Below are 22,140 nucleotides of genomic sequence, written 5' to 3'. Positions count from 1 at the left end.
ATACAAAAATTAGCCAGGCGTGGTGCCGGGCGCCTGTAATCCCAGCTACTCAGGAGGCTGAGGCAGGAGAATCGCTGGAACCCGGGAGGCAGAGGTTGCAGTGAGCCAAGGTCGTGCACTCCAGCCTGAGTGACTCTGTCTCCAAAAAAGAAACACACACACCACTCCCCTTCTATCTCTTCAAACAACTCGCTTCTTCAAAATAACAACAACAACAACAAATAATAATAATAATATTAATATGACAATCTACATAGTTTGGGGACTTAAAAGTTAAAGCTGGGCATGGTGGCATACACCTGTAATCCCAGCTACTTGGGAGGCTGAGGCAGGAAGATTGCTTGAGCCCAGGAGTTCAAGACCAGCCTAGGCAACAGAGTGAGACCCTGTTTCCAAAAACAAACAAAAGTTCATTATACAATAGTTTTTTATGGTTTAGAGATCTGCTATTTTTGAAACTCTTTCTCCAGTCAAATCATTCTAAAAGGCAGAAAATGCCTAATCACTGAACAATGATTTCAAATATTAACTGGGTAAATCTTACTTTCTTTAGGTGTCTTATCGAATCCGTATCTACACTTTATGTGAATGAGGGAGATGAAATAAATGGCTTAACATTCAAGTCAAATAATGAAAAAATAATGGCAACTATGAAATGACATTAACCACAAATTCCTTGTATGAAAAGATTTAATGAATTATGAGCCATTGACCATTACAAACTTTAAGCCTTAATATTTCTTCTTTCCTATGTAAAACCAGGTAATTAAAACAGCCTGTCTCAAGTATGACAGAAGACCATAGTAGGAATAATGGTAACGTCTGCTTCCACGTCTGCATGCTTCGTTCACGAACCAAAGACAGTGCTCCCCGTTTCCCAAGTCAACAAAGTACGGTCAGTCACACCCTCCCTGATCATACTATGGATTGAAATAGAACGCTCCTTTGACTTTTAATAGCACTTTCCATCCACAGCACAAGCACCTTCCCATTATTTTCTCCTTTACCCTCAATATCCTTGTGAGGTAGTGAAGGGAGGGAGCAAGGATTTTTTTTTTTTCTATTTTGCAGATGAGAAAACTCAAGGTGAATTTTAGAACAATGGTTCTCAACCTTGGCAGCATATTGAAATGACCAGAAAGTTATAAAAATCCTTATGACCAGCTCATATTCCAGACCAACATCAGAATCTTGGCATATGGAACCCAAAGCATCGATACGTCTTCAAACACTCCAAAGTGACTGCAAAGTGCATACAGCCAACGTTGAGAACCACTGGTTGGAATGATTTATACTCAATCTTCAGGCATAACTGTCTTCTACCTAAATGCTCTTCTCAGCACCAATGACAAAGATATTCCATTTCCTTGAACATTGTAGCAGTTTAATATTTTGTAGAGCTACTACTGGTTTTTAGTGACAAATTTACGTAAATGAAGGCTCTTCATTACCCAGATGCTCATGCTATTAACCTCAATTGCATATGATTTGCAAATGGGATATTCTGGAATTTAAACCTTTGAGACAAGAATGGCTTGTTGTTAAATATTGAGGCAATTATTTCATTCTAGGTCCAATATGCAATAACCATGTGTTTCGGTTTTCCACTCAGCACCTTCAAAACTGTTGCAAATGAATGTTTACTAACAAGACAAAAGAGACAATTATAAACCAAACTCTCAACAAAAGCTCTTGGAATGGCCACATCACAACCTGAAAAAGAAACAAGTACTTAAAGGACTTGATCATTTTCTAACAAGTCCATCTTCATCCTGAACCACTTCTCGTTTAATCAAATTTTAAACTTTGCTGAATTGTGTTGTTCTACACCAAGAAAAATAAATTTCTATACCATCTATATTCTCTAATACGTTTAACATATAATTCCACTCAATACAAGGAGGTTTCTTCTTAACCTGCACATCAAAAAGAATCTTTAACAGATTTCATCTTTTCAAGCAATGTATCAAATACACAATAAATACTTGTAAACTTTTCTGGTGGCAACAATAAATCTTTGTCCTATGGCTGAAATCCCTTGCTTCATAGGAGTACTGAGAATCTTAACTCCCAAGGGCAACCCAAGAATCCCGGCCAGCTGCCTAGTGTCCCTAATTAGATTCAAAACAAAATACACATACAGCAAGAACTCAGAAGTACAAAGATTTTGCTTGCCTTTGCCAATTCCTATGTATCTAAAACCATACAATTTATACTTTCATACAGAAAGATGTCTGTTTCTTTTCCAACAAAAGAAAAACTCTCAGCTCATGTGGGTTGGATTATTAATTCAAAAGCATTTTAGTGATGAGAAATAAGATTTGTAAGTCAAAATAGGAGTTAATGTTAAATTCTTCTACAGTGAAACCTTCAAATATTGCCAACCTGAAGTTTACAGCACAAGGTGTCATATTTCAAGTCCCATGGGGGCAATTATCTATAATGAGATTAAGAATATTCTTAACCTGTTTCAGGTGGGTAAGTAAACATTTTCTTTATAGCCCCAATAACGAGTTTGAGGCTTAGATTAGTTGCATGATGTAAACAATATGAAATTAATTTTTTTGATAATATCTACAGCATTTATAAGGCTACAAAATAAAAGGACCATTAATCAATTCTTTTTTTCCTAGGCTCTAGGACTAATATTTGTGGCCAACAAGAGCAAATGGCAATGTTCTGTGTTATGAGACACTTTCTTAGAAGGCCAGAAATAAAACTGGATACCAAAAGATACACATTACTATTATGTTGAGATCATCCTTACTGATATATGTATAATTAGAAATAGATTTGCCTTCCCTCAATCTTTAGCCAGGAGATTGAGAGATCTTTACTATAATTTTGATAGTAAAAACAAAAACAAACCAGACTCTAACAGCTATGGGAACTGGAAGCCAAAAATAATACAAAATGAGTCAATACAACACATCTCCTCTTAAAATCCTCTTCTTTGTAGTTAACCTAGCTGTCCCCAAATGTTATTCCAATTTTGTAACCATGTAGTGGTTTTTAAGAAATTAGAACTAGAACAAAGCAACCTGTTTGTCCTTTTTGTTTTTTTTACAGTTTTTTTTTTACACACATATTGTATATACAACTTTTAAAATAGCTGCACAATTTTATATCTCACTTTTAGAGAAGTGCAGTCCAGGCAGACCATGCTTCTCAATATATTAAAAATATTAAATAAAACCCAACCAGTTTCATACTTTTCTAATAGTCAAGCTGGCCAGAAAAAAAGGGACTGGAGAAAGAACAGGCAGTTGTAAAATGGGATCAGTCTTCACAAACACACTACTTAAAAATCTTGCTATTTCTTATCTTATCCCTTTGACAGCATCTCTACAATCTCACCTTTCAAGTTGGAAATAACACATTGCTAACTTGGAGACAACATCGGTTGCAACATGCATATGTCAACTGCCCACTCAACCAACTGCAACCCTGAGGATTTTTCTGGCCCAGTGGGAAGAGGAAACATGAAGATAATCTCTGCTGTAGAGTTGCTTCTCCAGTTTACAACTTCATGTGTTTTCAGGATGTTTCTTGGACATGCAGTATGACAGTCACTTCACGGTTCTACTTCCCATAAGCAGATCTCTCCTCCACTCTGTCATCACAAGGAAGCCACTGTCATCCGTCCAGAGGTTTTCCAAGGTAAACCAAAGTCACTTCTGTGTTGCCATATACAGCAGAAACTGCTGGGTATAAGCAGACCTTTGGAAGTCCTCTAAAGGCAACCCCCAGGAACTCATATCCACGTTCAAAAGCTAAAGTCTTATCTTCCATGTCCAAGATGACTCGAATTCTTTCTCCTATCTGCAAATAGACATCAAAAGGTTAGAAGAAAATCTGCCAAGGGCATAGCTAGAAGACACAAGACACAAATCAAGAATTTGAAAATATTAAGAATATTATCCTGAAAGCTGTCTAGAAAAATCACAAGGGAAGCTTTCTAGTCAGGGAGAATCATCTACAAAAAAAGGACATATATCTGGTCAGGTATGATGGCTCATGCTTGTAATCCTAGCACTTTGGGAAGCTGAGGCGGGCGGATTGCTTGAGCCCAGGAGTTCAAGACCAGCCTGGAAAACACGGTGAAAACCCATATCTACTAAAAATACAAAAATTAGCTGGGTATGGTGGCGCAAAGCCGGTATCACACCACTGCCCACTACACTCCAGCCTGGGTAACAAATCACAAATGCTTACTTTGATAGTTTTGTTTCTAAGACTCACATGGAATCTACATTTAATTACTAACAATTTAAATGTTCCGGCCGGGCGCGGTGGCTCAAGCCTGTAATCCCAGCACTTTGGGAGGCCGAGGCGGGTGGATCACGAGGTCAGGAGATCGAGACTATCCTGGCTAACATGGTGAAACCCCGTCTCTACTAAAAATACAAAAAACTAGCTGGGCGTGGTGGCGGGCGCCTGTAGTCTCAGCTACTTGGGAGGCTGAGGCGGCAGAATGGCGTGAACCCGGGAGGCGGAGCTTGCAGTGAGCCGAGATCACGCCACTGCACTCCAGCCTGGGAGACACAGCGAGACTCCGTCTCAAAAAAAAATAAATAAATAAAAAATAAATAAATAAATAAATAAATAAATGTTCCACCTGAACACTCTCTAGATTGATTTTATTCACTCTTTGTTTAAAGGTTTTTCTTAAGGTTAACACTAAAATCTATAACTTGACATATTTCACCAAAAAGAACAATCTAAATCAGCTTCTCAAATTACTATACCATACATACAATGAAATTTTTTTTTGAGACTGAGTCTTGCTCTGTCACCCAGGCTGGGGTGCAGTGGCGTGATCTTGGCTCACTGCAAGCTCCGCCTCCCGGGTTCACGCCATTCTCCTGCCTCAGCCTCCCCAGTAGCTGGGACTACAGGTGCCCGCCACCACGCCTGGCTAATTTTTTGTATTTTTAGTAGAGATGGGGTTTCACCATGTTAGCCAGGATGGTCTCGATCTCCTGACCTCGTGATCCACCCGCCTCAGCCTCCCAAAGTGCTGGGATTACAGACGTGAGCCACCGTGCCCAGCCATACAATGCAATATTATTCAGCCATAAACAGAAATGAAATTTTGATATATGCTACAACATAGACCCTGAAAAGATTATGCTAAGTGAAATGAGCCAGACACAAAAGGCTAAATGGTATGATTCCATTTACATAAAGTATCTAGAATCGTCAAATACATATAGTTGTAGAATAGAGTTTACCAGGGGTGGGGAATGAAGGAAACAGGGAATGAACATAGTAGAGATTACGATGGGGTGAGGAAAAAGTTTTGGGTGTAGATAGAGGTGATGGTTACACAACATGTGAATGTATTTAATGCCACTGAATTGTATACTTACAAATAGTTAAAATAATAAATATGTATATTTCACCACAATTTTAAGAATCACCATAGTAAGACACATAGCTTTTATTTTATTTTATTTTTTTTTATTTTGAGACAGTCTCACTGTCTCCCAGGCTAGAGTGCAGTGGCGTGATCTCAGCTCACTGCAAGCTCCACCTCCCGGGTTCATGCCATTCTCCTGCCTCAGCCTCCCGAGTAGCTGGGACTACAGGTGCCTGTTACCTCACCCAGCTGATTTTTTCTATTTTTAGTAGAGACAGGGTTTCACTGCATTAGCCAGAGTGGTCTCTATCTCCTGACCTCATGATCCGCCCGCCTCAGCCTCCCAAAGTGCTGGGATTACAGGCATGAGCCACCATGCCCGGCCTGACACAGCTTTTAAAGTTTACAGAGCAGTTCCACATATAATGTGGAATCATGAATAATCCAATCTGGCTACAAATTCTAACACAGAATATAGAATAGGCTTATTAAATAGTCAATTTGTGGTTCACAACTCTGAAACACCTGTTATAAAAAACAGCAGCACTGATTATTAAACGAAACTGGAAGCAGAATATATCCAGATTTTTCTCATTTGGAAAAGTAAGCAAAAAAAAAAAAAAAAAAAGGATGTTTCATCTTTATGGTCTGCATTTATAAAAGGATGTTGCATCTACAAAATTGGAAAGAGAAAGTCCTAATGTTTGCAATCAAAATTTAATTCTTCCTGATTATGATAACCCCTGCTATTGTCATTTACTTTCCTTCACTGTGTTTCCTGTTAACAGTAACTGCCAACATCTGCTTTTTTCCTCCCTTTGCCCACCTCACAGATTAACCCATTTTATGGATCTAAGAACCTCCAAATCATCATCACCACCACCACCACTCATACCAACAAAATATTAACAACAAAGTAGAAATGAAAAGCTAATTCTGTTGGGTATTTGTTTTGTGTCTTATTTGTATTATCCCATTTAATCCTCACACTAATCCTAGGAATTTTTATCCCTATTTTACAGAAGTTGAAACTAAGTAACAATTACTCCTGGTGAAATCTGCAAATTTGCTTCACCTTTGAGCATACGGCATGCACAAAGCACAGGGTGGAGAAAGCAGAAGCCTTACCATCTTTAGGTGTCAGGGGGTAAAACTTGGGAGACAGCAGAGCAACTGGAAACTTAGAGGAGGAACTCCAGAAGCAACAGAACCACAGAAAGGATGAACCCCAAAATCTGAGAATTAACTGCCCAAATCCCTGAATGACCACTATATTACAAAGGCACAGGGTCAACCCCCAGGACTGAGAAAGCAGCAAAGCTGAAAACACTGAGCAGACGTTAGCTGCTGTACATCACAAGAAACAGAGTTTATAGTTTGAGTAGAGGCAAGTTAACTGCCTATTAAAACAAGAAAACCTATACTTTTTAGAATAAAGCAGTTTCTAGAAACAAAACATTCAGGAGTTACTACTACGTATCATCTACACATCTAGGTTTCAATGAAAAAATTACTAGATATGAAAAGAAACAGGAAAGTGTGATTCATATTTAGGGGAAAAAAGAGCAATCAATAGAAGCTGAACCCAAGTGGGCCTAAGTGTTCGATTTGGCAAAGACTTCAAAGCAGCTATTATAAATATGTCCAAATAATTTTTAAAAAATATAATATAAACAAACAAGGAATCTCAATAGAGAAAAGGAAATTTGCTCTAAAAAAGAACCAGGCCGGGTGCAGTGGCTCACACCTGTAATCCCAGCACTTTCACTTTGGGAGGCCGAGGCGGGCGGATCACGAGGTCAAGAGATCGAGACCATCCTGGCCAACATGGTGAAATCCCGTCTCTACTAAAAATACAAAAATTAGCTGGGCATGGTGGCACGTGCCTGTAGTCCCAGCTACTCAGGTGGCTGAGGCAGAAGAATCGCTTGAACCCGGGAGTCGGCGGTTGCAGTGAGCCCAGATTGCGCCACTGCACTCCAGTCTGGCACCAGAGCGAGACTCTGTTTCAAAAAAAAGAAAAAGAAAAACAAAAAAATTCTAAAGCTGAAGTGTACAATAAGCAAAATTTACTAGCCCAGCTCAATAGCAGAGGTGAGATGGCAAAAGAAAAAAATTTATAACCTTGAATACAGAACAACACAAATTATCTAATTTAGGTCAAGCACTGTGGTTCACACCTGTAATCTCAGCACTTTGGGAGGCTGAGGCAGGCAGCTGCTTGAGCTCAAGAGTTTGAGACCAGCCTGGGCAAAATGGCAAAACTCTGTCTCTACAAAAAATACAAATATTAGCCGGGCATTGGTGGGGAGCAACTGTAGTCCCAGCTACTCTGGAGGCTGAAGTGGGAGGATCGCTTGAGCCCGGGAGGCAGGTTTCAGTGAGCCAAGATCATCGCACCACTGCACCACTCCAGCCGGGGCGTCAGGGCAAGACCGTATCTCAAAAAAAAAAAAAAGAAAGGAAAGAAAAGAAATTATCTAATGCAAAGATTAGAGAGAAACAAGGTTGGGGAAAAAAAAACAACACACAGCTTCAGAGGCAGAGATAAGGACAACATCAAGCAGTCCAACACTTACATTAAAGGTAAATGAACTGAACACTTAAAAGTCAGAGACCGAAGCTGGGTGAGGTGGCTCACGGCTGTAATCCCAGCACTTTGGGAGGTCGAGGCAGGTGGATCACTTGAGGTTGGGAGTTCGAGACCAGCCTGACCAACATGGAGAAACCCCGTCTCACTGGGCATGGTGGTTCACGCTTGTAATCCCATGACTTTGGGAGGCTGAGGTGGGCGGATCACGAGGTCAGAAGTTCGAGACCAGTCTGGCCAACATGGTGAAACCCTGTCTCTACTAAAAATACAAAAGTTAGCTGGGTGAGGTGGCGCATGCCTGTAATCCCAGCTACCCAGGAGGCTGAGGCAGGAGAACTGCTTGAACCGGGACCCGGGAGGCGGAGGTTGCGGTGAGCCGAGATCATGCCATTGCACTCCAGCCTGGGCAACAAGAGTGAAACTGCATCTCAAAAAAAAAAGTCAGAGACAGAGACTGGGTTAGATAAAAATCAAGATCCAACAATATGCTGTGTAGGAGCTCCACTTTAAATACAAAGACAGACTGACAGAGGATTACTAGAGTCAAAGGAGGTCATTTCATAATAAAAGAATAAATCAGGCAGGGAGATATAACAATTAGAAATGTATATGCACCAGTAGTAACAGAGCTCCAAAATACATGAAGCAAACACTGACAGAACTAAAAGAGGAAAGAGACAAATTGGTAAGCATAGATGGAGATTTCAATACTCCTTTCAGTAATGATAGAAGGGGTAAAAAAAATCAGTAACACTATATAAGACTTAAATATTATCAATCGACTTCACCTAATTCTCATTTACAAAATATTCCATTCAACAAAAGAATATACATTTTTTCAAGCACACATGGGACACTCATCAAGAAAGACCACATATTAGAATAAAACAAATCTCAATAAATTTAAAAGGACTGAAACCATAGAGCATGTTCTCTGAAAAACATAGACTTAAGTAAGGGCTTTCACTTACAAAATCATCACAAGGGTAAGTGATAGGACTTTCTTTTTAGTGATAAAGTCTACACACCCTTCTCCTTATAGTATCTGCAGAGCCTAAAAGGATAGTGAGGAAACATTCTATGAAAAAAAATCCTTCCAGCTTTTATACCTCAGGAAATGGGATGTAGTTTTGGTTCTTTGGTTCAGTATGCCTGACTTGAGGTCATTACCGAGGCTGGAACTTTCACGCCACATGTGGCTCTGAAATATGCAGCCTATAGTTCTTTAAAGACTTCCAATTTCTTACCAGATTATTATATATTACACCCTGCTGGGTCTATAGTAATAAATATGGCTTTTACAAATAGGACTATAATTTTAACTTGAGTCAAATGAGTATGCCTTAAGCCTAAGATGAAAAGAATAAAAAATACAGCAGTTTGCCTGAATCTGCCTGTCTCTACAGAAATCACTGATGCCTCCAGGGGCTCTGAATCCACAGGCGGAGGGTATGGTGCATGTGCATCCACAGAGATGTACTTACTGGGGTAAGGAGCCTAGAAAAAGATGTGGAAGTGCCATGATATAGGAAAGATGACCATCTAGAGCAGGGGTATTCAATCTTTTGGCTTCCCTGGACCACAACGGAAGAATTGTTTTGGACCACACATAAAATATACTAACACTAAAGACAGCAATCACCTTTAAAAACAAAAAATTGCAAAAAACTCTCACAATGTTTTAAGAAAGTTTATGAATTTGCATTGGGTGGCAATCAAAGCCATCGTGGCTACCCGCAGGCTGTGGGGTGGACAAGCTTGATACAGAGCATGAACTGGCAAACTACGGCCCCTGGACCCAATCTGTCCCGCAGCCCACAAACAAGGTCTGTGGAATACGGCCACGTTCATTCGTTTACGTATTATCGATGACTGCTTTTGTACTATAGAGTTGCAAGTTGTGACAGATTCTTACCTTGAAAATGACATAAAAAAAAAAAAAGTTGTGACAGAGACCATACGGACTGCAAAGCTGAAAATATTACTGCCTGGCCGTTACCAAAAGGTTTGCCAACCCCTGATCTGGAGCAAAGATAGGCTGCTTAAACTTGTATTAGGAAACACATATTGAGAAAGATCATTTACATATTTATTTAAAAACCGTCAAAAAATCTCCTTGAGGCCGGGCGTGGTGGCTCACACCTGTAATTCCAGCATTTTGGGAGGCCAAGGCGGGTGAATCACGAGGTCAGGAGTTCAAGACCAGCCTGGCCAAGATGGTTAAACCCCATCTCTATGAAAAATACAAAAATTAGCTGGGCATGGTAGCAGGTGCCTGTAATCTCAACTACTCGGGAGGCTGAGGCAGAGAATTGCTTGAACCTGGGAGGCAGAGGTTGCAGTGAGCTGACGTCACACCACTGCACTGCAGCCTGGGTGACAGAGCGAGATTCTTAAAAAAAAAAAAAAAAAAAAAAAAAAGAATATTTTCCTGCATAGCCAAAATCAAAATATAACACCCAACAAAATTAACTATAACCTCCTAACATTTAAAAAAAAAAAAAAAAAAAACTTGAAGTCTTGGTATTTGAAAAAATAAAAAATAATAAAAATTACCAAAAAGACAAACAAAACTGCTATACGAAAATTTGTAAATTTAAAACAAATTAAAGCATGATTTGACAAAGGCCCATACTTGAGAAAAACCCATTTCTCACCTGATATTTTGGTGCATTGTTGCACTGTGGAAAACTGCCATTGACTTCTCCATTATGTAGTAGATTATTGTCCACCAGATTCCAGCCCCAGCTCTGGTCATCACTGCCCAGCAATGCCACATAACCTTGGCACTGCATGGGGGCCCGTTTCGTGGCAATTCCAATCACTGCCACAGTGCCCAGAGGGCCCTCCCACCACACCTCCCATGCATGGCGGCCCTCACTGAAACCAATCTTGGTCCTTGCACCATCAGTGCTCTGAGCAATGGGGTTTCGATGTAAAGTAAAGCCATTCTTCTTAATGTAGACATTCCTGGAGCAGTCATTAGTGCTGAAGGCATGTTGAAAAGCACGTATCTAAAAAGATGAAAAATAGACCAAATAAATAACGTTATTTTTCTTAAATATTAAAAACTTCAGGATGTATGTTTTTAAATAATGAACTTATATATTTTAAAAAACACAAGTATTTCCAAATAATGGCTAAAGTTTCAGGATGGGATACTAACAGAATAAATAACATTAAAAGTAACTGCCAAACGTTTCATCACTGACCAAAATTTTAAATTGTAGTATTTCCTCAAACAGACTTCTTAAAACATCAAAAGATACCAAAAAAAAAAAAAAAAAAAAAAAAAAAAATCCTTATATCTTAGAGATAATACTGAAACGTTTATGGATAAAATAATATCTGGGGGAATTGCTTTGAAATATCCAGAGATAGAGTGGGAAAGTGTGCAATATAAATATGAAACTAGACTGGCCATAAATTAATCATTGGCAAAGCTTGGTGATACGTATAAGGAAGTTCATCAAACTATTTTCTCTACTTTTGTTTATATTTGATATTTTTATATCAAAAAGTTGAGACATAGTTTTCATATGGGCAATGCTGTCATCAAAAATAATTATATTTTACATAAAATAGAAACTTTAATCATAGCAACTCTAAAGTTTATGAAAAATTTTAGTAAACACAAACTACTTTAGATCCTCAGCCTGCTTGCCAGGTATGACTTACACAATAAACAAAAAATCACCAATCTCATTTTACCAAATCAAATAATCCCCTAGATAGCATCTAGATTCAAGTAACTAGAATTTATAAAGAGAAGCTATCAATAAGACAACTTAGTTGACTCTTCAGCAAAAACAAAAGTTTACACTTCCAAAATAAAGAGGGTATGAAAATAGCTCTTTCATACAAACAATAACAATTTCTCATGAACAATTTTAAACTTTTAGTTTGTGTATTTTAAATTTTTTTTAGACAAGGTCGCTGTCACCCAGACTGGGAGTGCAGTGGTACAATCATAGCACACTGCAGCCTTGAACTCCTGGGCTCGAGTGATCTCCCATCTCAGCCTCCCAAGTAGCTGGGGTTACGGGTTCGAGTCACTACGCCTGCCTGGTTTGTATGTTTTTAAAAAATCCCTTCTTTACTTTAGCCAAACTACCCAAAAGCAGTGGAAGGCTGGGACCTATGCTTTGGTGAACCTGAGAAATCAACTCCAGAGTCACAGAAGCTCAGCATTCAGGAAGACCCTTAAAGGCCACCTAGTCCTTCTCAAGGATCTCAACGCGGGTGAGTGCGAGAGGCCCAAAGAGAGGCCAAGTATCCAGCTCCCTCACCACCTGTTCATTTGCCACTCGCTGGCACTCTACTGTTTCGCTGTACTGCAGGGCACAGATTTTAAAAAGGACTGTTTCCAATATCCCCTGCATTCATAAGGAGGCTACAAAACTGAAGCATTCCCAATGTTTTTCCTATCTGCTCATATTATAAAATACTTTAAGGCACTTATAAGACCAAAACATAAGATTCAGTGAAGGGGCTGGGCGCGGTGGCTCACCCCTGCAATCCCAGCACTTTGGGAAGGCAAGGTGGGCAGATCGCTTGAACTTGGAGTTCAAGACCAGCCTGGGCAACGCGGCGAAACTCCAACTCCAGTAAAAATACAAAAAATTAGCTGGGCATGGTGGTGCACGCTTGTAATCCCAGCTACTTGGGAGGCTGAGGCAGAAGCAATGCTTGAGCCCAGGAGGCAGAGGATGCAGTGAGCTGAAATTGCACCACTGCACTCCAGCCTGGGTGACAGAGCAAGACCCTGTCTCAAAAAAAAAAAAAAAAAAGAAAGAAAAGGAGATAAAGGAGATTAAATGGGGGAAGGAACATGTCCCCAAAATAGCAAATACTATCTAAATAACTCAAGAGAGTAATATCAATAATTCACCATAAAATAATTAATATTTCCCTATGCCTATTTCCCAATTCTTATAAATTCCAATTGCACACTGACACTATTGACAGCCTCTTCCTCAAACTTTTTTTTTTTTTTTTTTTGAGACAGAGTCTCGCTCTGTCACCTAGTCTGGAGTGCAGTGGCTCAATCTCAGCTCACTGCAACCTCTGCCTCCTGGGTTCAAGCGATTCTCCTGTCTCAGCCTCCCCCAAGTAAATGGGATTACAGACGTGGACCACCACACCTGGCTAATTTTTGAATTTTTAGTAGAGACAGGGTTTCACCATGTTGGCCAGGGTGGTCTCAAAAACTCCTGGCCTCAGGTAAACCGCCTGCCTCAGCCTCCCCAAGTGCTGGGATTACAGGCGTGAGTCACCACACCCAGCCCTCTCTTCCTCGAACTTCTATGACATCTTCCTATTTCCCTGGACTGATCCTGTATCACTTCCTTTTTTGGTAACCACCCCTCCTCCACCATCACCAAATTCTCCAAACTCGGTTCTCAACTCTCTATCTGAATTATTTCCAGACCTGTCTTTCTAAAACAGCACCTTTACTACATCTCATCCCAGTTCTATAACCTTTGGTAGTTCCATACTTGGTACCATTACCAACTGCAAATTCTTCTGTCTGGCTTTCAAAGCCCTCCAAATCTGATTCTTCCTATTTCCCTTTCTACCTTGATGATGATGTTCTTGCTTACAGTATTATAAGTGTTTTCTTCTCCCACACATTCTCTAAGACCCCCTCTCTATTAAGCTACTTTTTTTTTTTTGAGACATAGTCTCTCGCTTTGTCGCCCAAGCTGGAGTGCAGTGGCGCGATCTCGGCTCACTGCAAGCTCCGCCTCCCGGGTTCACACCATTCTCCTGCCTCAGCCTCCAGAGTAGCTGGGACTACAGGTGCCCACCACCACGCCCGGTTAATTTTTCCTATTTTTAGTAGAGATGGGGTTTCCCTGTGTCAGCCAGGATAGTCTCGATCTCCTGACCTCGTGATTCACCCACCTTGGCCTCCCAAAGTGCTGGGATTACAGGCATGAGCCACGGAGCCCGGCCTACTAAGCTATTCTTAACCAGGGCCACCCAATTCCCTTTGTTTCTCCCTCTGCTGAGTGCTTACCCACCACTTTCTGTACTGCGTCACAATTTAGTAGCTCTTATTTTCTAACACATCTTTGACCACTAATTCTAGTAAAAAATAACTTGCAAAAAAATCTAATCTAATCTAAATTGATCAGACCTCTATGGGAAACAGAGGACAGTAGAACATGTCAAGTAACACCATGATAATGAAATCAGCAAAATGGAGCTGAGAGTAAACAACCTGGTTTCCTCAACAAATAAGATGGGAGGTTGGGGAGATGGTGAGTGAATATGTAGACTAAAACAGCCTTAAGAGACATACCAACCTTTGCCATGGGACCCTTATATAGATCTTGATTATATAAAACATAAGTTTAAAATGCAACTTTTTTTTTTTTTTTGAAACGGAGTCTCGCTCTGTCGCCCAGGCTGGAGTGCAGTGGCGGGATCTCAGCTCACTGCAAGCTCAGCCCCCCAGGTTTACGCCATTCTCCTGCCTCAGTCTCCCAAGTAGCTGGGACTACAGGCGCCCGCCACCTTGCCCGGCTAGGTTTTTGTATTTTTTTAGTAGAGACGGGGTTTCACCGTGTTCACCAGGATGGTCTCCATCTCCTGACCTCGTGATCCGCCCGTCTCGGCCTCCCAAAGTGCTGGGATTACAGGCTTGAGCCACCGTGCCCAGCCTAAAATGCAACATTTAACATTTATGAGACAACTGGCAATTTGAACACTGAATTTTTGATATTAAGGAATTAATATAAATTTATATTTAGATGTGATAAGCATACTGTGATTACATTGTCTTTGTTTTTTAGAAACAGATACTGGAAACTTCATACGAAATGGGAAAACAGGCCAGGCATGGTGGCTCACACCTGTAATCCCAGCACTTTGGGAGGCCGAGGCGGGCGGATCACGAGGTCAGGAGATCGAGACCATCCTGGCTAACACGGTGAAACCCCGTTTGTACTAAAAAAAAATACAAAAAACTAGCCGGGCGAGGTGGCAGGCGCCTGTAGTCCCAGCTACTCGGGAGGCTGAGGCAGGAGAATGGCGTGAACCCAGGAGGTGGAGCTTGCAGTGAGCTGAGATCCGACCACTGCACTCCAGCCTGGGCGGCAGAGCGAGACTCTGTCTCAAAAAAAAAAAAAAAAAAAAAGAGAGAGATCGAGACTGTCCTGGCCAACATGGTGAAACCCCGTCTCTACTAAAAATACCAAAATCAGCTGGTCGTAGTGGCAGGTGCCTGTAGTCCCAGCTACTTGGGAGGCTGAGGCAGGAGAATCACTTGAACCCAGGAGGTGGAGGTTGCAGTGAGCTGAAATCGCGCCACTGCACTCCAGCCTGGGTGACAGAGCGAGACTCCGTCTTAAAAAAAAAAAAAAAAGGGAAAATAAAGACCAAATTAATAAATTAAAAACAATCCATAGCCTCACAGTCCCATGCACAACCTGGATTTTGTTATGGCAAAAGCAGCATGAAGACCTAGCTTAAAATGTAAGTCTGAACTTTAGATAATTCTCATCAGATGCCAAATATGACTGAAATAATGCTACGGGGGAATATGTAAAACAGGAACTTAAAAAAAAAAAAAAACTAAACAGACTAACAAACTCCACTTTCCTGTTTTATGCTGTCCTAAATCTTTTCCTGTCCTTCTCTGTTATCCAGGCTCCTGGGAAAATCCATTTGACGCCTCCATCTTCCTCATCCCATTCACCTAGTCAGCTGTCCACCTATGTATACTGTTTTCTACAACAGCTCTCCAGCCATCCCCTTCTCTCCTCTAGGTACCTGTTCCGGTCTGCAGTCTCTCTGGTGTAGGCACTAACCCCTGCCCTCTCCAGCTCATCTAAGGCCTAGTTCTTTTAAAGTACAGCCTTTGTCACTCTGCTGTTCAAACTTCTATGGTTTACAGCTGTCCAGTACAAAACCCAAACTACAGACTGAAGGCTATATTTCAAGGCCCTCCATGATATATCTAGTCCCATAACATAGCTTTATAATATTTCCCTCTACTCCCTTTCATTCAATCTAACTGTACTATTTATTTAGCGCAGATCTCTCCTCTAAGCTCCAACCTCCAACAGCTGCCTATTTGAAATCTCTCTCAAAAATACTGTAAATGCTGCTCTCCCAAAACTGAACTCATTGCCATTTCTTCAAAACTTAGCCCACCAGCCTGGGCAACATTGTGAGACCACATCTCTACAAATAAAAATTAAAGGGCCGGACGCGGCCGGGCGCGGTGGCTCAAGCCTGTAATCCCAGCACTTTGGGAGGCCGAGACGGGCGGATCACGAGGTCAGGAGATCGAGACCATCCTGGCTAACACGGTGAAACCCCATCTCTACTAAAAAAATACAAAAAAAAACTAGCCGGGCGAAGTGGCGGGCGCCTGTGGTCCCAGCTACTCGGGAGGCTGAGGCAGGAGAATGGCGGGAACCCGGGAGGCGGAGCTTGCAGTGAGCTGAGATCCGGCCACTGCACTCCAGCCTGGGCGACAGAGCCAGACTCAGTCTCAAAAAAAAAAAAAAATAGGCCGGGCGCGGTGGCTCACGCCTGTAATCCCAGCACTTTGGGAGGCCGAGGTGGGCGGATCACAAGGTCAGGAGATCGAGACCATGGTGAAACCCCGTCTCTACTAAGAATAGAAAAAATTAGCCGGGCGCAGGGGCGGGCGCCTGTGGTCCCAGCTACTCGGGAGGCTGAGGCAGGAGAATGGCGGGAACCCGGGAGGCGGAGCTTGCAGTGAGCCGAGATTGCGCCACTGCACTCCAGCCTGGGCGGCAGGGCGAGACTCCGTCTCAAAAAAAAAAAAAAAAATAATTAATAAATAAATAAATAAATAAAAAATAAAGGGCCGGGCGCGGTGGCTCAAGCCTGTAATCCCAGCACTTTGGGAGGCCGTAGACGGGTGGATCACGAGGTCAGGAGATCGAGACCATCCTGGCTAACACGGTGAAACCCCGTCGCTACTAAAAAAAAAAAAAAAAACAACTAGCCGGGCGTGGTGGCAGCGCCTGTAGTCCCAGCTACTCCGGAGGCTGAGGCAGGAGAATGGCGGGAACCAGGGAGGCGGAGCTTGCAGTGAGCTGAGATCCGGCCGCTGCACTCCAGCCTGGATGACAGAGCGAGACTCCGTCTCAAAAAAAAAAAAAAAAAAAAAAAAATTAAAAATTAGCTGGTCATGGCACATGCCTGCAGTCCCAGCTACACAGGAGGCTGAAGTGGGAGGATCGCTTGAGCCCAGGAGTTCAAGGCTGCATGCAGTGAGCTATGATCATTCCACTGCATCCAGCCAGGGCAACAGAGCAAGACCTCATCTCAAAAAAAAAAAAAAAAAAAAAATTCTAGATCAAATGATCTCTACATTATGTGAGCCAAATTCTAGGATTCATCCTTACCACTTCCCTCTTCTTCATCCCTATTTCAAATCTATTGCCAAGTTCTGTAGATTTTTAGTTACTAAATCTGTCCATTTCCATCTCCTCTACTACCTACTTCCTAATTGACCTACCATATTCCAACCTGTTCTCCATACTAAAGTCAGAAGTAATCTCTTAAAATGCAAAATAAGGCCGGGCGCGTGGGCTCACGCCTGTAATCCCAGCACTTTGGGAGGCCGAGACGGGCGGATCACGAGGTCAGGAGGTCGAGACCATCCTGGCTAACACAGTGAAACCCCGTCTCTACTAAAAATACAAAAATTAGCCGGACGTGTGGTGGCGCCTGTAGTCCCAGCTACTTGGAGGCTGAGGCAGGAGAATGGCGGGAACCTGGGAGGCGGAGCTTGCAGTGAGCCGAGATCGCGCCACTCACTGCAGCCTGGGCGACAGAGTGAGACTCCGTCTCAAAAAAAAAAAAGCAAAATAATCATACTACCAATCCCCACATCTCAAATCCTTCTTGCTTAAAACTCAAAATGGCTTCCCTATACTTTGGCCCCAGTTCACTTCTTCCATGGTTTTTTTTTTTTTTTTTTTTTTTTTTTGAGACGGAGTCTTGCTCTGTCGCCCAGGCTGGAGTGCAGTGGCGCGAACTCGGCTCACTGCAAGCTCCGCCTCCCGGATTCATGCCATTCTCCTGCCTCAGCCTCCCGAGTAGCTGGGACTACAGGCGCCCGCCACCTCGCCCAGCTAGTTTTTTGTTGTTGTTGTTGTTGTTGTATTTTTTAGTAGCGACGGGGTTTCACCGTGTTAGCCAGGATGGTCTCGATCTCCTGACCTCGTGATCCGCCTGTCTCGGCCTCCAGCATCACCTTTGCTCTGTGCTCCAGCCACATTGAGGTAGTTTCCATCCCTCACATTCATAAGGTTCCCTCCTGGAAGGCCGTTCTCGCTCCCCTTGGCCTACTTATCATCCTTCAGATCTCAGTACATGGATCACTTCCTCTGAGAAAGCCTTCCCTCACCTCTCTACCTAGGTTAAATCCTCCACTACAGACAATCAGAGCACTAGGTATCCTTCCTTCATACCACCATACCAGATGCAGTTTTACATCTGTGCGATTATTTCATTAATATCCATTTCCCCTACTAGACTGTAAGCTCCATAAGGCAAGCCATCCATAAGAGTCTGTGTTTCTTTTATCTGCCACTGCTTCTGCAAAACTGAGCATAGTGCCTGGCACTCATTTTTTTAAATAAAAATATGTTGTACAAACCTTTTACTTTCCTGTTGTACTGCTTCTGTTCAGAGTACTTCCTCTTCCTAAAATATTCAACTCCTTCTCATCTTTAAAATTCAGCTCAAATATAACCTCAACCTCAAATCTTCTCCAATCCTCCACTCAATTTGTAAATGTCTCCTTTCACTGAACTTCCAGTATACCTTTTTATGTCTGTAACAGTAAGGAGCAGTTTTTACCACACATTAACAGTTCTTTCCATACATTTTTTTCTCCTCTACTAGATTGAAAGACTTTCCTGCTAGGCTATTTGACTCCTTTTGAATTAATCTTTTATCCTGAAAATATTCAAGAAAAGTCCTACAATGTGTGAATGAACAGTGATTGGTACAAGTCTACAACATCTATAATGCACATAGCAGAAAGGCAAAGTATTAAAAACCTCAGAAACCTAAAATATCTCTGGAAGGATACAAATCGTAACACAGGTTGCATACCTGGAGAGGAACTGGGTAGCAGGGGGACAAGGATGAAAGGAAAACATTTTGCTTGATATTATTTTGCTTCTATTGAAGCTTGACTCACACGACACATTATCTATTACATATTATGATTCTTGAATCATGTGAACATTTCTATTACAAGTCAATTACCAAAACAACAACTCCTAGTTTAGGCTGGGTGCAGTGGCACACGCCTGTAACCCCAGCACTTTGGAAGGCTGAGGTGGGAAGATCACTTGAGCCCAGGAGTTTGAGACCAGCCAGGCAACAAGGTGAGACCCCGTGTCTGTGAAAAATAAAAAAGGAGCCAGTGTGGTAGCACATGCCGGTAGTTCCAGCTACTTGGGAGGCTAAGCTAAGGAGATCACTTGAGCTCAGGAGGTTGAGGCTGCAGTGAGCTATGATTGCGCCACTGCACTCCAGCCTAGGAGACAGAGTGAGACCCTGTCTCAAAAACAACAACAAAAACTCCTAGTTTAAAATAAGTAAAAACAATAAGCTTTATGGAAAAATAAAAACTAAATAAAATTTATGAAACCTACACATTTATAAAAGTAGGACAAAATTCCAATAATCTGCACTCACCTATATAAATTACAACCAGTATCCACTGAATAGCCACCATGCACAAATAGTCCTAGTAAATTATTGTTATTTTGCTTAATAGAAAAACAACTCGAGGCCGGGTGCGGTGGCTCACGCCTGTAATCCCAGCACTTTGGGAGGCTGAGGCAGGTGGATCACGAGGTCAGGAGATCGAGACCATCCTGGCTAGCACGGCGAAACCCTGTCTCTACTAAAAATACAAAAAATTAGCCGGGCGTAGTGGCGGGCGCCTGTAGTCCCAGCTGCTCGGGAGGCTGAGGCAGGAGAATGGCCTGAACCCGGGAGGCGGCACTTGCAGTGAGCCAAGATCTGGCCACTGCGCTCCAGCCTGGGCGACAGAGCGAGACTCTGTCCCCCAAAAAAAAGAAAGAAAAAAGAAAAGAGAAACAACTTGATAGTTGACATATTTAATGGCAATGTTCCCTGTCTTCTATAACTAAAACCAGTTTTACTATAGAAGTATAAATTTTACATGCTTCACATGAAAAAAAATTTTTTACTTCTTACTCCGACCCCTGTTGGCAAGCTAGTATAACAAAGGGATGTTATCGCGTGGTGGCTCACGCCTGTAATCCCAGCACTTTCGGAGACCGAGGCCGACGGATCACCTGAGGTCGGGAGTTCGAGGCCAGCGTAACCAACATGGAGAAACCCCATCTCTACTAAAAATACAAAATTAGCCGGGTGTGGTGGCACATGCCTGTAACCCCAGCTACTCGGGAGGCTGAGGCAGGAGAATCGCTTGAACCCGGGAGGCAGAGGTTGCAGTGAGCCGAGATCATGCCATTACACTGCGTCTCAAAAAGAAAAAAAAACAAAAAAAAAAGGATGTTATCCTTTTAGTTACTAATGCATTTATTATGTTTACTACATTGCAATCAGACTTTATCTTCTCTTATATATGATCTTGGTTGACTGCTATACTGAACAGCTGTTAACCATTAAGCTGAACCCAAGGCCAAGACCCTTTGTTTATATGGCCTGAGAATCCTTTCAGCCCTACCACAACCTGTTCTTGACATTTTTATTTTGTATATGAAGACGGGCGGAATACGCACAAGAATCTAGGAGAAAAAAAAAGGACGCAGCGAAACTGTAATCAGCACCTTAGATGACAAACAGAAGAAGAGAGACACGCCATCCATGTGGAACTATTAAAAAGTTAGCAAGGAAACAGCCAACAACAGTAGGACAAAGCGGTATGTTAAGTGGTGCCCGTGGATGTTCTATAAAGGCCTGTATCTTTAAGTGAGCAGGATGACTAGGACTACACCCACTTGTGAGCCTCAAATATAGTGGAGGGAACTAAAGAGAACTTGGGGGAAAATAATGAAAAAAAAAAAAGGTTAAAAATCAGAGTTTGGAAAAGATGAGATAAACGTGGAGTAAAAGCAAACTAGAAACTTAGAAACTAAGCCCCTGTTAAGGTAGCGGGGATTATTTAACATAATGAAGTCTATTTGGAGGCCAGGGGGAAAATTAGGATGAGGGCATTAAAAGGTACAAGAGTGGTGGTCTGTCTTTAACGGGGAAAGCAGTCAAAAGTTGAATGAGTGATGCAAACTACCTAGTTGTTTGAAAAGTGGATCACGGAAGTGGGGTGGGTTAAGGAGCAGAACTTCGATCCAAAGAAAAGAGAATCTTTATGTTGGGGGGAGGTGAGGAAGGTGCTGACTGGAGCCGTGGAAAGGCGGGCTGGTGAGGCGAGGCGTCTGACTCAGAAGCTTGGATAGCAACACCGGGAACGACGCCGGGGAGCGGGACTGGGGGCAGCGGTGTGGCCCGGGGCTCTCTCACCTTGGCCTTGTAGCTGGGCAGGTTGCAGAGGATGTCCGTGCGCAGAGCCTCTTCTGCCAGGCTGCGGGCGCACAGGCTCCGCCACACCTCGCTGTTCTCATCGCCGTGCAGGCAGCGGTACCAGTGCTTGCACACCAGGGCGCAGCTCCGCAGCTCGGACAGCTCCAGGTAAGAGAACACCAACTCCAGCACCCGGCTGGGCAGCCGGCCCCCGGCCCCCGCGGCCCCAGAGCCCGAGCCCGCGCCCGCGCCCGCGCCGCCGCCGCTACAGCCAGCGCCGCCCGAGGCTGCCCCAGCCCCCGGGGCCGGCGCCGCCATCGCCTCACCAGCCGGCCCGAGGGCCGCCGCCGCCGCCGCCGCTTCCCGCCGTCTCTGCTCGGAAGGCCAAGCCTCGCCCGGAGACCGGAGCGGCTCGCTCACCGCCCCTTTCAGTGCCAGCCGCCGGCGCCTCCACCACTCCCGCCCCTGCCCGGGGGCGTCCGCCGCGCGCCCCGCCTCACTGAGGGCAGACGCACCGGCTGCACGGGCGTCCTCCGCCCCTCCCCCGCGGCTCAGCGAGGGCGCCGAAACCGCCCGACTCGCCCGGCCTCTCCGCGGCGCGCCAGTGGCTCCGCCATGCGGGTTGAGGGCACGAAGCAAGGGCGCACGCCCAGCTCGTTCGCGG

General features: G+C 43.2%; 1 protein-coding gene across 1 annotated transcript; it reads right to left on the bottom strand.

Annotated features, from left to right (window-relative positions):
• Positions 1-2,285: 2,285 nt before the first annotated feature.
• Positions 2,286-22,108, bottom strand: FBXO45 (F-box protein 45). Its single transcript, XM_045387260.3, has 3 exons — positions 21,477-22,108; positions 10,613-10,969; positions 2,286-3,822 (listed from the first exon to the last, which is right to left on the bottom strand). Exons 1-3 carry the CDS (start codon positions 21,792-21,794, stop codon positions 3,637-3,639), a joined length of 861 nt encoding a protein of 286 aa, XP_045243195.1. The 5' UTR covers positions 21,795-22,108; the 3' UTR covers positions 2,286-3,636.
• Between the last annotated feature and the right edge of the window lie 32 nt (positions 22,109-22,140).

This window comes from Macaca fascicularis, chromosome 2 (genome assembly GCF_037993035.2).
Source record: "Macaca fascicularis isolate 582-1 chromosome 2, T2T-MFA8v1.1".
Lineage (NCBI taxonomy): Eukaryota > Metazoa > Chordata > Mammalia > Primates > Cercopithecidae > Macaca > Macaca fascicularis.
Note: the sequence above shows the minus strand (reverse complement) of the source record. Positions and strands in the feature narration are given on the sequence as shown.